Source organism: Podarcis bocagei, assembly GCF_964188305.1.
Source record: "Podarcis bocagei genome assembly, chromosome: 10".
NCBI classification, from domain to species: Eukaryota; Metazoa; Chordata; class Lepidosauria; order Squamata; family Lacertidae; genus Podarcis; species Podarcis bocagei.
In genome coordinates this window covers 45,070,781-45,089,441 of record NC_138135.1, presented here as the reverse complement: position 1 = coordinate 45,089,441, position 18,661 = coordinate 45,070,781, and the positions used below count along the sequence as shown (strand labels likewise).

General features: G+C 39.6%; 1 protein-coding gene across 9 annotated transcripts in view; it reads left to right on the top strand.

Annotated features, from left to right (window-relative positions):
* The window catches only part of NAV3 (neuron navigator 3), a 431,035-nt gene that overhangs the window by 394,021 nt on the left and 18,353 nt on the right, over positions 1-18,661 (top strand). For 7 of the 9 annotated variants that reach the window (XM_081211182.1, XM_081211181.1, XM_081211178.1 and 4 more), the window contains 8 exons: positions 2,598-2,681; positions 4,591-4,702; positions 7,083-7,204; positions 7,747-7,767; positions 8,929-9,101; positions 12,367-12,520; positions 17,030-17,204; positions 18,338-18,435. In XM_081211182.1, coding sequence (XP_081067308.1) covers positions 2,598-2,681; positions 4,591-4,702; positions 7,083-7,204; positions 7,747-7,767; positions 8,929-9,101; positions 12,367-12,520; positions 17,030-17,204; positions 18,338-18,435 — 939 coding nt within the window. Of the gene's footprint in view, positions 1-2,597; positions 2,682-4,590; positions 4,703-7,082; positions 7,205-7,746; positions 7,768-8,928; positions 9,102-10,500; positions 10,567-12,366; positions 12,521-17,029; positions 17,205-18,337; positions 18,436-18,661 lie in introns of all 9 variants that reach the window. The other 2 variants (XM_081211185.1, XM_081211180.1) reach the window with 2 other exon arrangements.

Below are 18,661 nucleotides of genomic sequence, written 5' to 3'. Positions count from 1 at the left end.
GCTGGCTGAGGCTGATGGGAATTGTAGTCCAAAGTATTTGGGAACTGTATTGGGAAAGGCTGAAATGAACAGATATTGTCAAATTTAAAGCTGAGCAAGAGGCAAAACAGCATTAAAGCCAAGGTCCAGAAATGTGGGAACTCATTAAAAAGATTGTCACCTGTTGCTGAAAACAAAACAAAATCTATACCATGCAAATATCCCTGAGAAGAAAGTCCAAAAGAGGTTGGACCTGCCATCACCACCCACAACACCTCTTACGGCAGAGTAATAGAAAATTATAATACCTAGAACATTCTTGCACAGTTAAGTGGTCCACACAGTACCTGGGTTTGACTGATTCCCAAGTTGTTTAGGGCTTTTAAAGTTAAATGAGCTCTGTGAGCCATGCTAAAAAATGGACTTGAAATTAGGGATATGCGTGAGATGTGGACAAATCCCAAGCTCAACTAGGGGTTGACTCAGAGTAATTTTGGGTTTGCCTGAGATGAAGCAGGATCTGTACAAGGTAGCTCAGTGCTTTGCTGGCCTTTGATGATCTCTCTCTCTATATATATATTTAAAAATTGCAAACATTTACTAAAAGTAGTAAGTCTTACTTATTGTAAGGAATAGTGCTAAGATGGGGTGCTGAGGGAAGGGAGATCAAACATCTGAGTGGGAGAAGGCCAGAGATTGGTGCATACTGGCCTATACTTGGAACCAGTGTAATTATTTCAGAATTGATGAACCATAGTTCTGGTCCCATGTAGTAATCTTGCCACTATACTTTGACACAACCATGGTTTCCAAACAGATTGGCTTCTCCAACAAAGCGGGGAGATCACACAAATAAAGACTTCATATTCCTGGATATGCCTTGAGTGTTTGGTTCACATTATTTTCATGGTATAAAGAGGTGAGGCACCTGATGGCTTTTCCAGTAGGTATTACGGGACCAGGTATATTTCTCTGTTCACAGAATAATCCCCAATTAGGTTTTATTCATTAAAAAGCATTCAGTTTTAATAACATCAGCACAGGAAGTGGATTCACATGGTCATAATACATAAGACTGCTATCATATAGTTTCCTGCCTAGCATGTTCACTTGCCTTAAGATGACCTTTCCCTTAGCCTCAAAATGCTTGATAGTTGTCAGTGAAAATAAAATTCTCATGTTATGTTACCTTCTTCTGAGTGGACTTTTTCAACCCGACTCGTGCATATTTAAAGCAAGCAAACAGAAGCATAGCCAGTCTTCTTCCTGCTGTGAGACTATATTAATATTTCACACTATGATTGTTTTCTATATCTGAGGGGGTTTTCGTACTTCTTGTGCTATCAAATTCAACACCCCACCACCACTTTAAAATGCTTTATTAGTTTGGAAAGTGCATACAAAATATATTTAGCCAGTAACCAAACATAAAAATAGACACATGTATCCCTTCTGCACACAATTATTGGTTCTTTTAAACTGGCTTGCTGAATAAAGCAAAAGGGGTGGGGGAAGTCTTCTGAATGCACATTTTAGAGGAAGGACAAAATGGAAAAGCAACAGCAGAGGATGCATTTTGAATTGGATTAGTTTTATCTGGCAATAAAGTTACTGTTATTGTAATTATTGAATACACACTTAAGGCAGAACCATGACAATCCAATCCCTCTCTCCCCCACCCCAAAATTTACTGGGCCTTGTGGATTGTAAAAATGCACTGAGGGGTTTCATCACTTTTTTCAGCAGGTAACCCTTTAAAGCGTTTCATGTGAGTGTTTCATGCTGGCAGCTGTGCACTCCTGGCAGTTTCTATTTTCATGTTTTCCCCTCTCTCTTTAAACTTTTTGCTGTGCCTGGGGTGGCAAAAGTTGAATTTTGTGGCTGCTGCTGCTGGTGGTACTCCCAACTGCTGACTGCCATTATTCTTCCCCAGAAGGCCCTTGAATAAAGATATAACAATGTTCTGAGGATGATTTGTAGAGCAAAGTGCAGGTTCGTGAACTTCAGAATGCTTGAAAGATGGTTTTAAAAGATTCCAGAAAGCATGGGTGCTGCCCTACTCTCAATAGGACGGGAGGCAGATTTTCCAAGAAATTCACTCGACAAATCTTTCCAACAGTTTTGGGTGCTCCTTTAGGCAACCAAAAACCATTTCTAGCAGAAACTAGAAACACTGAACTTTTGCAGACCTCTAGTTTGGAGTAGGGCACAATCAAGTACAGTGCTGCCATATTTAAGGGTTGTTATTCTATAACAAGTCCAGGTGAAACATGTTCTTGTTAAAGAATGCCCAAATAATTGTACTGGGCAAAGCATCACAACTGTACAATTGATCTAGTACTGCCCCAAAGCCACAGAATTCTACAAAGAAACTGGAATTGACACTGTGTACTACGGACAGCTGAGAGTAGTGTCTGCCTCGTCCAGATAGGAAAGTGCAAGGAGGTTGGAGAACGATTAGGAATTTAAATAGAGGTAACTTTTGATGGTGATGGTCATGTAGGGTTGTGTGTTTTTTTAAGCAGAAGTACATTCAAGCATATTGTATAGATTTTGTATAGTGCATTTGAAACCTATTGACATTTGACTGACTCCCCACCACCCCATCTTCTTCACAGGCCCATCTCGTAGCAGCTTTTGAAAAGAGCTTAGGAAATATGACGGGCCGGCTGCAAAGCCTAACAATGACAGCTGAACAAAAGGTATGTTAGAAACAGCAGATGCTTTAATGTGGAAAACCGTTCTTGGTTTATATTAAAGTTTGTATTGAAGGCTGAATGAAAAGACAGCTGTAAGAATAAACAGGCAGGTGCATCAATTTTATTTTTTTATGACTATCGATGTTTCGTGAAAGCGCCATAAGAATAACATTTCACACCATCAGATTTAGCCAAGCTATATCAGAGGGCAGTGTGATGATAAAATCTTTCATTTCCAGATTTTAATTAAAACATTTGTGACTCTGAATTTAATCTGTATTGAAAGATTAAGCAACAAAAGGTGGTCATAAACCAAGTGGAGTGCTTGTTCCAGTCTGCCAGCTTTGTCAAAATGCTAAATATTAGACAGAAGAGATATTACAAAGATAGAAAAACAAGCCAATAGCAAGTATTATCTTGGAGCAGCTGGGGCTGGATTTGGTTTTGACTTTGCTTGTTTTGCAATACTTTTAAGTCAGGGTTGGGAAACTGGATCTGGCTGGTGGACCAAGTCCTCATCTCCATAGGCCCTCCTGTCTGTCGGTCATTTGCTGTCACAATGAAATCTGATGATCCATTTTAGCCCACGAGGTTGGAAAACAAACTATGAGGGCAAAAATAAAATTAAATGTGTGGACAGTGCTTTCCTAATGCTGAATATGATTTCATACCATTTGGACAGAAACATCAAAGCTACAGGTTGCAGAAAAGAATTGGCAGGATCCTCCATTGAAAAGTGCAGAAGGATGAATGTATGCTGCTCAAATTGATGGTTTAATGATGGGTAGAATGTTTATGTGTATGAAATTATATTCTTTTTTCTTAATTTATTATTTTAATGATGTATTTATTTAGTCCTGGGACCATTTGTTGAGGAGCAGGTTATTAATACTGTAAACAAAATAACTTGAAAATGAAATGAAGGCAAAGGCAAAATAACTTTTCCTTGCACACCTCTTGTTTCCAATTAAGACATGTGCGAGGATCAAGTTCATTAGCTTCTCTTGTGCTGTGGCTACATACTCAATTTGGCTGCTCCTGTAGGGATAGGTTATTTCAGGCTTGTAGGATCTATTTTGTCTGCTAGTAGATCCCTAGGGTCCGTCAAGTAGGACCAGCTGGGGAGAAAAGTGGCTGGGGAAGAAGCCAGGTGCAAAGCAGTAGCTTGGTAGTAATACCAAGATGGTGGTGGTAATACCAGTTACTTCCTATAAATTGTACATTGGGATAACCCATGTATATACAAGTGCAGATCTACACCAAAGTTACTACAGACCAGGGATCTACCACAAATCCATCTTCTGCCTAAGGGCACACAAGTGAACCACTGTAATAATAATAATTTCTCAAAAGGAATTTCTTCCAGTTTGATCTTTTCATCTTCTATAAAGCTTCGGGCTTCCTTTCTCAAAGAGATTATAGCACTGGCACTGACTTCAATAAGCTTTTCCTGACATTTGAGCATATAAGCTTTTCTTTTTCTTCTTCCATGTTGCTGCTAAGGTCAAATTCCTTCAGTAGCTTTAATCCTCATTATATAAAATGAGAACTAGAAACAGAAATGTTAAACGCAGTTTAAATTAAAACTGTGCATTACACTTGTTAAAACCATCCCCTACCAAGTGAAAAGATGAGTTACATTGCTTCATTTCATAAGAAATCGAATACATTTTAATAGATGTTTGTATTATTTTATTCAGAATTCTTGTTATGCAGTATTTTATAGAGATAAATAGCTTCTAACCTGATGGTTCTGACATACTGTATTAGCTGAGTTGAAAAGCATACATGATGCCTAGTTTTCACCTGAATTTCACCCAAATTACAATGCAAAAGTGCATTTTGACCCCAGTGGGGGGTGGAAACCATAGTTACTCTGATACTTTTGTGACTTTTTCTACTGTTCCCAAAGGAATCAGAACTTATAGAACTACGAGAAACCATTGAAATGCTGAAAGCCCAGAACTCAGCTGCGCAGGCTGCTATTCAAGGAGCTTTGAATGGCCCAGACCACACTCATAAAGGTATGGATTGCTGCTGTTTTTTCACTGGGAAGTCATTTTTGTCCCAAAGAAGTGCTAAGCTACTGGCTTTCTGCTGTTCGGAAGAATAGCCTCTCTCTCAAGTTTTGATCTAGTTGTATTTGTGGTGTTTCCACTAGTGCTGTGTGCCAAACCCTGTCCTCCAGTTTCTCGAAACATTTCTTCCTCTGCAAAGCAATATTCCATTTTTCTCCCTCTTTCCCAGAGTACTTTAGAATTCATTCTTTGGTTGGTGCAGAGTTGAGCTTACTCTATTGCTGCAAGGTGGCCATGGGTGGTGTGTGTTTATTTCTTTCCATTCAACTTCTATCCAGCACTCTGAAGTCTGCCTGGTTGCCTGCCCTTGCTAATCTGAAAAGACCTCAGGGGAGTCCACTAAGCATTAACTGAAGCATGGTAGCCTGAGAGTCTGGCTACCAAGTACTTAAGATTGGTACACCTATCTCTTGAATAATAAAAAATACTGCACTTAAAAGGAATGAACAGCTATCAGACGCAAAGTAGGCAGCCTCCCCACCTTCCCATACTTACAGGAAAGCCCAGCTGCTGAGGATGTCATGGGGTTTTCAGGAAACCTGGGCACCCAGGAAGGCTGCAGAGTGCAGATCACTGGAGAGACGATTGGTACAGTGAAATAAAGGACACTCACAGCAGCCCCCCTTGGCCACCTTGAAAGTAAGGTAAGCTCAAAAAAATAAATAAATCCCACTGTTGAAAACTGCACTGAAAATTCCCCTCCCCTTTTACAGTTTTCTTACGCAGTTTCTTTTGTTATTAATTGAAGGAGATTGGCTGAAAAACATGTAGGATAAATTTTAAGCCACAACAATACAAACACAACACGTAGGCTAATAGTTATTAGAGAATTTTCAGGACAGAACTAGTTTCCACAGCTGGAAAACTTCCATGTGTCATTTATACACCACAGAATTATCTGACTTCTCTTGAGGAATTAGTCACTGGCTAAGGCTTGATAACCACCTTAATGTTGTTCTGCATGTGCACCTTGTGCATAGCAGCGGGAAAAAGTTCCAGCCAAAATAAATTAGTTTTAAGTCATACAGTCATACTTTAGAATCATAGAATCATAGAGTTGGAAGAGACCACAAGGGCCATCGAGTCCAACCTCGAGTCCAAAGTGCGGCTTCCAATTGGCTGCAGGAGCTTCCTGCACTCAAGCGGAAGCTGTGTCGGATGTTTGGCTTCCAAAAAATGTTCACAAACTGGAACACTCACTTCCGGGTTTGCAGCGTTTGGGAACCGATTTGTCCGGAAGCCAAGCTGTTTGACAACGAAGGTACCACTGTACTACTAGGTTCTTTCCACAATTCACAATTACAGATTGAACAATAAGTATAAGAGTGTTTTCATGGTAAAAGTTCTTCTGATTTTGGAAGAACTTCTGTGTTGCTTAGGTACTGATCCCCACTATCAGGGCTGTCTAACCCAGAGACGCTAGTGGTGTGGGGTGCCAGGGCACCAAGTTCTGGAGGGCGCCAGGCAAGAGTCCGGGGAACACTGAACGAGCGTGCTGATTGAGTGAGGGTGTGTGGCCCACTCCCGCTGAGCGCCGGCTTGGTATTTTCCCTTTTAGCCTGCAGGCGCTGAATTCTGCAGGGCGCCAGAAAGCTAAAGAGGAAAAAAACGAGCCGACACTCAGCGGGAGTGGCGCATGCACCCTTGCTCGCTTGGTGTGCTCGCTTGCCCAATGGGTTGAGGTGCAGGTGCCCCTCCTGCTAGCCATATTTGAGCCAGGCATCAGGCACCATGGATCTCCATAGGGGTGGTTCCCCCAGCTGGCTCCCCCCACTTGCCTGCCTCTGCCATGCCGCACTCAAGCAGCGCCACGGCCAGAGCCTCCACCTGCTGTGGCCACCATGTCACAAAGCGGCCCAAGAGGCTTTCCCAAGAGGCTTCCTCCTCCACTGCTGGTGTTCCCTCCCTAAAAAAAGGTCAACAACTCTGGGAAAAGGGGGGACGGACGCCAGAAGGATCTTTGCACCGGATATGCTTAAGACGGCCCTGCCCACTATCTAGTTGTCCAGGGTACTTGCTTCTTCCCATGCTGGTTGTTTCCACTCCACACGAAGAAAGACACAGGCTAAGGAGATAGTGGAGACCAAATAGGTGGCTTTCTGCACTGAGACTGAGTGTCCCACCAGAAAAAAGATTTTCCATAGTCACTTCTACAAGTAACAGTTTATTTGCGTTTCCCTTTGGAATCCTATTCAGCTTCCACCAGAGCACTCAATTTGAGTGGAATTTGGCATTCCACAACATTGTTAAACTCTAGAAAGGGGGGGGGGTCCCTTGGGAATTAAGGCACTTCCATATTTGTTTTTTTATTATTATTATATTATAGATCTGCGAATAAGGCGGCAACATTCCTCCGAAAGTGTTTCCAGCATCAACAGTGGCACCAGCCATTCAAGCATGGGCAGTGGTAATGATGCTGATTCAAAGAAAAAGAAAAAGAAAAACTGGGTAAGCGCTCTAGAGATTTAAATGTATTGAATAGACTTTTATATGGCTTCCTTCTTCATAGATAACACAACGGCGCATATAAATAACCCTTATAGTGGTGCCCTTCTGTATAATTACCTGTTGATAATGCTGTGGCTAGATAAATATGGATTTGTTTGCACCTAGTGAGGTATGAGCATTGGCAAACAAAATAAATTCATATCGATGTGTAAGCATGTGAAAGCTTAGATAGATAGATAGATAGATAGATAGATAGATAGATAGATAGATATAGTTTTCTCACTCATTCTATAAAATAGGTCAACTGTCTGGAATGCTTTAGAAAGAAAGCCAATGGAAATGTTTTAAAGATGGATAAATATAAAGTCTTTGATTTAAGAAGAACATACACCTATCACAAGGGCTTCAGATTTTAGTGAAATAATGGAGAATTTACTTTTGTTGTTTAAAATATGTTTATTACGCAGGTAATATTTTAAAAATACTGATTCCAACTTCATTCCCTTGATTTGTAATTGCACACTCTTTCATGTTTCTGCAAGGTGAACTCTAGAGGAAGTGAGGTGAATATAAATCCCTGGAAAATTTGGCATGCATCTCAAAGAACTCTATCTTGGCATGATTGCTATTCATTTTGGCAGTAGGCTTTTGTACCCTTCTAAAACAAATTATTCTTTATGTCTCCTTAGTTTTTTCTCTATTCATTTTACCTCCAACTTTGAAATCTAGAAAGGGGGAGTGTCGCCAAAATCCATTTCTTTCTTATTAGAACTCATAAAGTAGAATGAATATAAATTATGGTAACTCAATCAGTACTTACACTCCCTGCTCTTGAACTAATATTCATAGAACAAAGTGATTATGTGCTCCAATGTTTAGTAGAAGAAACATTTGGGTAATCAAAGCAACTATTTGGGGGAGGGGGGAACACACTTTCCCCCTCTGTATTAATAACTTGTGTGTTCGTAAGACGCTTTTGACAACTCGAAAATAACTGCATAGTGCTCATTGCATCCATAACGTTTGCCATCTCTACTCCTGAAATAAATGGCTCTTTGGCTATTCTGTCCCTTTCAATAATGGATAAAAAAACTTCTAGAGCAAAAAAAAAAAAAAAAAAAGCAGTGCTTATGCATATGAACTTGCTTCTTTAAAACAGAACTGCAGCAAATACCTCCTCTTTCCCCAACCCTTTCAGCTTCTTGTCAGCAAAAAGGCAAGCATCATATAACAGCTTAAAATATGCTTATTTCTGATCCATGCTACTGTAGAAATAATAGGGTGAAACTTCTAAAGGAAAAAAAAACAATTTTGTATAAATGATGCACAAAATCACATTGATTGGAATGTCTTCTTAAAGTCAATAATTTTTAAACAATGTGGCTATTTAAGACCAGTCACCTTAATGGGAATGTCAGAGGAATGGGATTTCCACAGGAGGTGTAGGGTTTTAAATGAGCATCTGTTTAGCTGTACCACTTGATCCTGTACCTTTTCCATAGCGTTCAATGTTTGCGCTGTGCTCACTTGATTTTTAAAAAAGCACTCTATTGTGTTCTTAAAGGTACTGTGTTGCACATGTTAATACCCTGCTTAATCTATACACTTAACCACAGGCAGTGGCTAGATTAGCATCTGCAAACTAACTTTTCAACAAAACGTAAAGTGAACCAAATGACCAGAGATAATCCAAATAAATCTTAATTTTCTTTCTTCTTTCCTAGCTAAGAAGTTCATTCAAACAGGCCTTTGGGAAGAAGAAGTCCACAAAGCCTCCTTCCTCACATTCTGATATAGAAGAAGTCACAGATTCATCTCTTCCATCCTCACCCAAGTTACCCCACAGTTCTGGAGATTGTGGGTCTACATCAATAAAGCCATCCCAATCGGCATCCGCGTATGTTTTCCCTCTTTCTTAGAGAACAGCCATTTGTTAAAGAAGCAATCTTCAAAATAGTGATTGGTATTTCAGAAATACTGCCTCTCAACTTTCAATTCTGTACTTCCATTAATTGTTGCCTCTCAACCACTCTCTTGGTTAAGACCTTAATTTGCTGTTTAGAAAATTATCCCTTGGAAAATGTTATTTATCATCCTGTGTGTAGCTGTATTCAAACTTCACAGAGTGGAACTCTTGCTTCCATTGCTTTTCCACTTCATGCTACCTTGAAAAAAGCATTGATCTTGCATTCTTTTCCTTTCCATGTTTTCTTGGTGAGGGGAGACATACCTGGCTCATGACTGTTCCCTGCCGTTCTCCTTTCCTGCCTCCAAGGCACCTCTGAGATATATATATATATATATATATATATATATATATATATATATATATACATATATATATATGCTTTCGTAGATTTCGTGTTATATATGTTATATATATATAACAATGTCAGCTGAAAGACTGTTGAATGCATCTTTGTAAGCTTTTGTGACAGAGCCCGTTTCATCCAATGCATAAAGTGTCCTTGGATGTTATACATGCATACAAACAAATAAATTGTATATATGAACACACACAAACATAAAAAGAGGAGAGGTCAAGGGCACAACAATTCAAGAGAAGATGTGCCACATTACTGTACAAAATACACGAGGAAACAAGCTCAAGGCAACAGGGTAGAAGATGAAATCAGAGAGCATGTCTTCCAGTCCAAACAATTAATGAACTAGCAAAACAAGAAGACCCGTGTCAAAAAATACTTAAGCACTTCCTGTAGTGAGCCAGCTAATTCTTTATCAAGTTTCATTGTTACCACCACAGAATACACATGCCTATTCTTGTTAGATGCTTGCAATTCCAATTAGGTAAGGTTTTGATAGTCAAGTTATATTCTAAAGGCACAGCCAATAGTGCTTGCTGCTTGCAGGGTGTTCTATGGCTTGGGCAGTCAAAATATAATATATTCTCAAAAATATTATTGCACCTAAACATCTGCTTTCCTAAATGATGTGTCTGGTTTTGCCTCTTAGTCCTCAAGTTAAGCATCTTAAAATGAGACTGGAGCGCACTGTCAATCTTTTTATTTGCAGTCTGCCTATGCATTTGGCTTGATAGTACTTGGGAGAAATGAAATCTATGTAAGCTTTGGCATACTTTGCTTTTTGATTTATCATTCCATTCATACCTTCCACACACAAAAAAAAAATCATTGTATTTTCATTCTGCTGTGTAGCGTGCTCCTTTTGTTTTTGTTTTTTTAGTTTGTTTCTTCCTTGGACCTGATCTCATTTTCTAAACCATTTCCTTTACTTTCTGTCACTTGCATCCGTCTGTCTATTGCGTGTATATGCAGGTCATCCCAAATCTGGGCTCCAAAGAAAAGGCAAAACGGTCACGTGATCTACAAACATAGATCCCGGTAAACTGGCATGTGGGGCTTGGAATTACATGTCTAAGAACTAGACTGAAGTGGCCCATTTGCCCTATCAATAGGCATTTGTAGTCATTCCATGAAAAATATAAAACATTATAGCACTATCATACTGGATGTACACTAACATATAATAATGTATGAGTGGGTGGGGGGCCTGTAGCCCGCATCAGTTCTAGCATGGCTAGAGGACACGAATGATTGTTTGGTGGAGGGCCATAGGATGCACATCCTTGATATCTAATATGTGGTACTGAAAAATTTGAGCAGTGTAGATGGATATTGTTCTAGCTTAGCACAGCTGTCACCCCAAGGACATGTTTCTATATGTTCATCTATGAACTGAATGGCATATTTAAAAACTGAATTATCTTAATATGTCTCTCACATGGTTTCAGAAAAGGGGGCATGATCATGATTCACATTTTGCTACATGCTTTTTTCCCCCATTTGCTTGTGGAAAACTTTGCAATGTATGGAAGAGAATAGGGAGCCTCTTTGCCACTGAGCTACTGCATTGTGATTATATCCTCTTTCATAGCAAAAGAAAATAGCCTCAAGGCAGAGTAGAGTAATGAACGTCACTTTAAAAAAAAATGTATCAATCTGTCTCCACAAATAAGTTGTTTTGCCTTTGCAGTTAGTCAGGAAAAAATATTTATATTGATAATATCATCTGTTCTGCACCTTAGTACATATTTCTCTCAAATGTGGAAATTGTAAGGGAATGTGACACTGCAATTGACTATACAGCCATGTGGAAACCATTGCTCCTGCAATGATCTGGGACAAGCAATGAGCAACTCTGGTTTCTCTCTTTGCTGATGGACTGTTCCATATGAGGAGTTCCCTCTTTGTGGCTTTCACTATGTGGAATCACTGCCAAAGAGAAGCATTTCTCAGTAGTCTTCACAAGACTGTTTCCTATTTTCCAGCAGCTGCGTGAAGACTGCTGAGAAACTCTTCCCTTAGGGGAAGTGATTACTTGCATTTTTGAAATACTGATCATAGATCAAATTCCATAGCATTTGTTACACCAGCCATCACCTTAAATATAATAATATAGGGCTAGCCAATATGGTGCTGTCCAATTGTTGTTACTATAATAACTCCCATCATTCCTTATCTTTAGCCCTGTTGTTTGGGGCTAATATGGAGGGTCTGGAGGGTGCCATGTTTGCCAACCTTGCCATAATATATCAATAGAAATGGTTCCCATATTCAGCTAGAAGTCAGGAGTTGAGTAGTCAAGTAACAGCTACCAGATGTGGAATAATCAAGACAATAACAATGTGTGGGTAAAGCAGTCCTATACTTTTGCATTATACTTTACAGATAACATTGCAAAGCTAAACTAACTTCATTTCAGCTCCAATACTTTAATTTTAATCACTGCTATTTTGGAAGATAGGTAACAATTGCATTGCTTTCATGAAACGTTAAATAAAGCTGCTACTGTTTTGGCAAATAAAAAACAACCCTTTTCTACTTTGGGAGGAGTGAAATAGTCATGCATAATAATTACACCTTGTACAAAAAGAAAATGTTAGAACTACTTAGGAAAGCTATAAAGGCAAGCTTATAATTTTATCTGGACATTTTTTCCCCTTTTCATGTTTTTAAATTGAACTCATTCATGTAGTTTTGATGAAATTCTCCGTCCTGCTCCTAGAGAGCTACCAGCAGCAACCCTTTTTCTGTTCTTTGATACAGAATAATAGCACGTTGCCTTCAGAAGCGAGCGTTCCTTTAATCTTCTGCCTCTCTACCTTTTCCAATTCTTTTTAGGATCTGCGAATGCACAGAGGCAGAGGCTGAAATAATTCTGCAGCTGAAAAATGAGCTCAGGGAAAAAGAGCTCAAGTTAACAGACATCCGTCTTGAGGCCCTCAGCTCAGCACACCATCTTGACCAGATTCGAGAAGCCATGAACCGCATGCAGGTCGGCATTACTCACAAAAGCCATTTCCTCAAATCCCCGCTGCAATCATCATGGGCTGAACAGAGGCATGGAATGGGATCAATAGAAATAATGTAGCTGAGATTTTAGTGGGATTGAAAAATAATGTAATAAGTAACCGAATTAGACCATTAGATTTATGCCTCTCTCTAAAAGGTACTATTTTGCTTAGTGTCCCTGTCTCAGTTATTGGCAGTGATCCCCTATAATTGTCTTTTCCACTGCAAAATGCTAGTAAGAGATAACCTACTCAGAAAAGAATCTGAGAGGCTTCTGTAGCTTTAGAAGAGTGTTTGCTGCTTCAGTAAGAATTACATCAAATTTTCAGGGCAGCTGAAGGTCTTCATTTGCCCCTTAATTCCTTGGTCCTACCATTTCCCATTTTGTTATTTTATTTTCTAACATTTTTTTTCTAGTGGTCAAGCTTCCAAGCTCATAAACTGAGTCACAAAGTCTAGGGCATGGGTAGGCAAACTAAGGCCTGGGGACGGTCCAGGAATCAGCGTGTTTTTACATGAGTAGAATGTGTCCTTTTATTTAAAATGCATCTCTGGGTTATTTGTTGGGCATAGGAATTCGTTCATTCCCCCCCCCAACAAAAAAAATATAATCGCCCCCCCCCCGCAAGATCTGAGGGACAGTGGACCAGCCCCCTGCTTAAAATGTTTGCTGACCCCTGGTCTAGGAGATGCAAATGGTCATCCTCTACAGGGGTTGAGAAAATGAACTAGCTGCTACACTGTTTTCCCAACATTTTCCCCAGCGGAGTCATGCAAGGAAATTAAGACCCAATTCCTGACACTAGAAAAATATTTCTTTGAACTCAGCAGAGCTTGTAAGTAATTACATGTAGGCACCCAGTCCCTGAGTATTAAAATCAAATAGGCAGCTTTGTTTTACTTGAAGATGTTGGTTCCTATTAATGTTATGATTCTGAAAAAGAAACTTCAATCTTTTTATTGCTTCACCTATCATGCATTTTCGAGCATTTGCTGTGATTGCAGCAATATGGTTAAAGTGTCAAATTAAAGCACCCCGTACAAAGTTTTGCTGAAAAATTAGTGTAACTCAGGAGTGGATAATTGGTTGCCTTCAAGACTACAGTTCCCATCAACCCAAACAGCTTGACCAGGAATGATGGGAGTTGTAGTTTAGCAACATCTGGAAGGCTATAGATTGGTCACTGCTGATTTATCCCAATGAAAGGATAAAAAACAAACCAGTTGATTGGTGAGCTAAGCTGTTGTGATGCTGCAGAACTGTAGGTTTCTGGCTGTTGTGTTTTGAAATGAGTACGTGCAAGTTGTAAAAATGGTCACGTGAAACATATTAGGAGCCTCAACGGGAGGAAAGGACACAATGCTGATTAGAATGCTAACGCCTAAGAGGAGAGTCAGACTGATCCATTTGTAACTTACAGCACAGGTGACAGGAAGGGCTTGATAGCAGTAAAACAAGCAAGAAACTAATTTGGCTGGTAAACAGAAACCAGAAGCAGCAACTACTATGGCTTGAAGTTAGAGGTCCGTTATATTTTACACATACCAAGTTTATATTTGTTAATAATATTATTAGGTGTGATTGGCATACTGCATCTTCTGCTTTCCACATCGTGAAACTACCTCCTGAATACTTGGATTAATTTGGTAGATTTTCCCTATAATATTTGGAACAGTTGCATTGTGTTTGTAAAGGACACACTGTTTCAAAGTGTCGTTTGTCCAGCCAAGCAGATAAGGGGTGCCAAAATGTCTGAGTGAATGGGAGGCAAGCTAGATATGACTTTAAAAGTGCCTTTGCATTTAATGTGCAGGTTTTAAAAATGCAAATAACCTCAATTTGGTGTGGGTGGGTGTTTTAATACTGGACTAGAGTAGGCAGGAATGGGGAATTTAACTCTTTCCTCCTCTGTTGCTGTTGTCTTCTCTTTTGCATTAAGAAGACATCCCCATGGTCACCAGTGGTTTTCTTTATTGTGTTGCATATTTAATTGTGTTTTGTTTTGCTTTGTTTTATTCTGTGAGCCACTTTGAGAGGGCTGTGGCTTGCAAGGTGGATTAAAAATCCACGTATAATAAAACTGGGGCGTTTTAACTGGCACCATGGCCTGATTCTTTATCTTAAACCTTTTTCCAACCTGCCACTATAATGTAAGGACACATTTAGTGTTTGGCTTGCAACCCCAACAGAACTGAGCAGTTCTGTTCAAATCAAAAAGACAGCAAGCTATGGGTCATATAATAAGCAATGGCATATAAACCAGGAAGGCGAAGCAGAGGTGTTCTGGGCCTTCACAAATAGCAGCAAAGATTCTAATACTAGGCGAAGCAAAACTGTCAGAAACAGTTTCAGCATCTTCCTTTGAAATGCTGCCAAGGGACACATGGTATGTTTTTCAAAGCTACATCAACAATAAGATAATGCAATGTTGCTATAGAACAGGGTTGAGTTTTAATAACTTTGGAGGGGAGTGATCACTTAGGAATCTAGGAAGTTGCCTAGCACACAGGATATGTTTATTTGTGTATGTGTGTATGTATAATCTCAAACACACAGGCACACAGCAGCCTTCCTAAACTGATCAATATACATTAGCTGGGGGTGGGGTTATCATCCAGTGCCGTGTCCACTTTCTTCTCTGCTGCTGCTATCAAAATTGAGAGAGTCTTAGAAGACCACTAAACTGGACCTTACTTTATGGATTTCTTCCATTTCCCAAAAACTATTGCAAGGAGTTGTGCAATTTTGTAGCAAATTTAACAGTCACCATAGCAATCTGGTGCTTGGCAGTGCTGCAATTCTCCAACTGCTTAATTAGCTCCTTGCTTAATTGACCCTTTAATTTTGCTTAGCTGTCATTTGCAGTTCTCCACATCCTATTTTTACTTTCTCTTAACTTTGAAAATGTTAATGCAGGGTTTTTATAAAAGGCTAGAGCATCAACATACAGCTTAATCAGAAATTTGGACTTCCTTGTTTTTAGTTTGGTCTGAGGAATTCACAACTACCTGTGTTTCTGAAATATACTCGGAGTCGAGAGTGGATTTCATGCTGTTTATTCAGCTCATAGTGGCGAGGAGGAATGAAAGTTCCCCCAAAATATCTGCTTTATATACATTATTTACACAATGGGCTGCACGTGATTGGCTATTTCCGGGATTCTCCTGTAGGCCAATCAGGTTGTGGATTCACTTCCACCTGGAGCTGGATTGGGTTGATCCTGCGGACCAATCATACTGCTGCAGTTTGGATCCTATTGTTCTAGGTACAATCAGACTGCTGCATTTTGGATCCTATTCAACTCAGTACATAACAGTTTCCATGCTATTGTTGTACATTTGGTAATCACTCAACACTGCATAAGATTTAACTAGGAATGTGACATTCCTTAGGCATCTTGGCTCTGTTATTACTGACTGTGAAACATCCCCAATCACAAGAACAGCCAAATGTATACAGCAATTCTCCTCTTTAAAGATGTTTTCCATGCCTGGACAATGGATCTGGCCCTCCTGTTCCCTGCCATGTGATTAACGGCATGAGTGAATGCCTGAAAAGGGCTTAGTTGTGTTTTGATCCAGAGATACTTGTCCATTACTGTACAGTGGTACCTTGAGTTAAGAACTTAATTCGTTCCGGAGGTCCATTCTTAACCTGAAACTGTTCTTAACCTGAGGTACTGCTTTAGCTAATGGGGCCTCCCGCTGCCACTGCACGATTTCTGTTCTCATCCTGAGCTAAAGTTCTTAACCTGAGGTACTATTTCTGGGTTAGTAGAGTCTGTAACCTGTAGTGTCTGTAACCCGAGGTGTCTGCAACCCAAGGTACCACTGTATTGTGAAATTGCCCATGTAGTAGTAGGAATAGAATTCCAAAATATACATCATAGAGATCTAGAAATGGTTAATTTCAATGTTCCAGTGTGTGTGTGGTGGTGGCAAAATATGATATGTCATGATTTTAAATGAGCATGTATGAATCAACACTTACCTCCCGGCGTGCAGAAAGCTGACAAAGCATTTGTCTGCAATATGTTGAACTTGATTTTGTGCCATTGTAGCACTATTCTGGCCAGCCATGCTACACTGCTGATGCTGGTCTTACATTTACTGCAGTATTAATAGACTCTGACAGCTAGGAGACCTTTGGAATATTGGTACAGTGCAAATGTGAAGTACATGTGCATATGTGTTCATTTAAACTGCCACCTAGATGCAGCCTAACTTGAGTTTTCGGGATCTGATTTTATCTTGTCTACTTGCCATGGAATTAGAGAGGTAAAATTTTATAGTGCACGCAACAGTTTTGTGGCATGTTCCAAAGATGAGAACAACTTAAAGTTCCAGTGGATGTACCATACCATAGAAAATGCTGTATTGCCGATAAGTAGTTTTCTAGCTAACAAATTATGCATATCCATAATGCACCCAGCGGTATTAAATGCCCAGTTCCCCACCTTAAAATGTTGATTTCTTGTGTTTTAAATGCTAGAATGAGATTGAGATATTGAAAGCAGAAAATGATCGCTTGAAGGCAGAGACTGGAAACACTGCAAAGCCAGGCCGGCCATGCTCAGAGTCCTCAAGCAGCACATCGTCCTCCTCTTCGCGACAATCTTTAGGCCTCTCTCTGAATAACCTGAACATCACTGATTCAGTGACATCAGGTAATACATGTTGTTATTGTTTTAATTTGCCCTACCAGATCATTTCACGTGCCCTACCAGATCGTTTTGCTTGCATGTGCACATGCAGTTCTTGTCGAACTGTAGAGAAATCTAGTTAATCCTAAATTTTGAAAGCTGTTCACTATTTATTTGTTTGTCATCTGCTCCTGGAGACAGCTTGAGAATATTCTCTACCACTTGTTTGTAAAACCACCTTGGGTGCCCTGGCAGAAAGGTGGTATTTAAATGCATATTTTTTTTTAATGGTGCCTAGGAAAAGGATGTATACACTTAGTATACATATTTACATTTGCCAATATTTGTAATTGTGTTTTGGTGTTTTATTGTTCAGTTCTGCAAATGTTAAAATAAAGACTTGACACCTTCACTAGCCCTGTAGGTTCTTCTACAACTAGTTGTTTTCTGCCATGTCTGAGACTTTAAAGGGCGACAGTAGCGCAGGGTTGACTCCAAGACTTCAGAACCTTTGGCAGGTGACCTTGGATTCAACCCCCAAAATGGTCTCTTATTTAAAGTCACAGGTGATGCATTGGAGTTTCATACTTGCAGGAAAACCCTAGATTCAGCGAATCGAATGGAACAGGCACCATCTGTTTTTATATCTTAAAAAGTGTAGATGTTCTGAAGTATAAAAAGCAACCCTATGGCCCTTGTATAACCCAGGATACAAGGCATTGGTTTTGTGAGAAACTTAACCTGCTCCCACCTCTGCCTGATTTTAGCAATCACTCATATTGAGGGAAGCAGCTCAAACCAATAAGACAGAGAGAAGTCTAAAGTGTCACACCCATTGTCCAAAAAAGGAACATCTTGGTTCATTTTTAAGCCTTTTATTTTGGTCTTTCCTTTTGGAGAAGTGATTGCTGCCCCACAGAAAATAATTCTGATATACAAGATTTTAGTGTAACCCCGATTGGGCAGTAGTGTATCAATCCCGAAACATTAAGCATTGCTTTTGCCAAAAGATTAAAGAAGTGGCAGTTGGAATATATATCGGGCTTATATATATATTTTAAAGTACACTTTAGAATTACAAATAAAATCAAATGGGTCTCTTTTGCCAAGCTAAGTAAATTTTAAAAGGGCGTTTTTATTTGTTTCTTGCTTGTTAGATATTTTACTTGAAGATGTTACAGATGGAACTCTCCATAAAGAAGGCCAGAATGTTAAAATTATAGTCACAATAAACAAGGGCTATGGTCGATCCAAGGTACTTTGACTTCCAGGTTTTATTGCTGTGTTCATCATCATAATTGTCCTTATGTTTCTGCTGTTACAAAGGCTGTACTACCCAGTAGTATATTCAATTAAGAGTTCAACAGGGAACATTGACCACAGCCTTTTTAATTTATCACACCTTGTACCTATATTTGTGTCATCCTGGCAGTGCCTCTAATTGATGATAAACAGCAAGTTGTTCTGCTGCCTTTCATAGA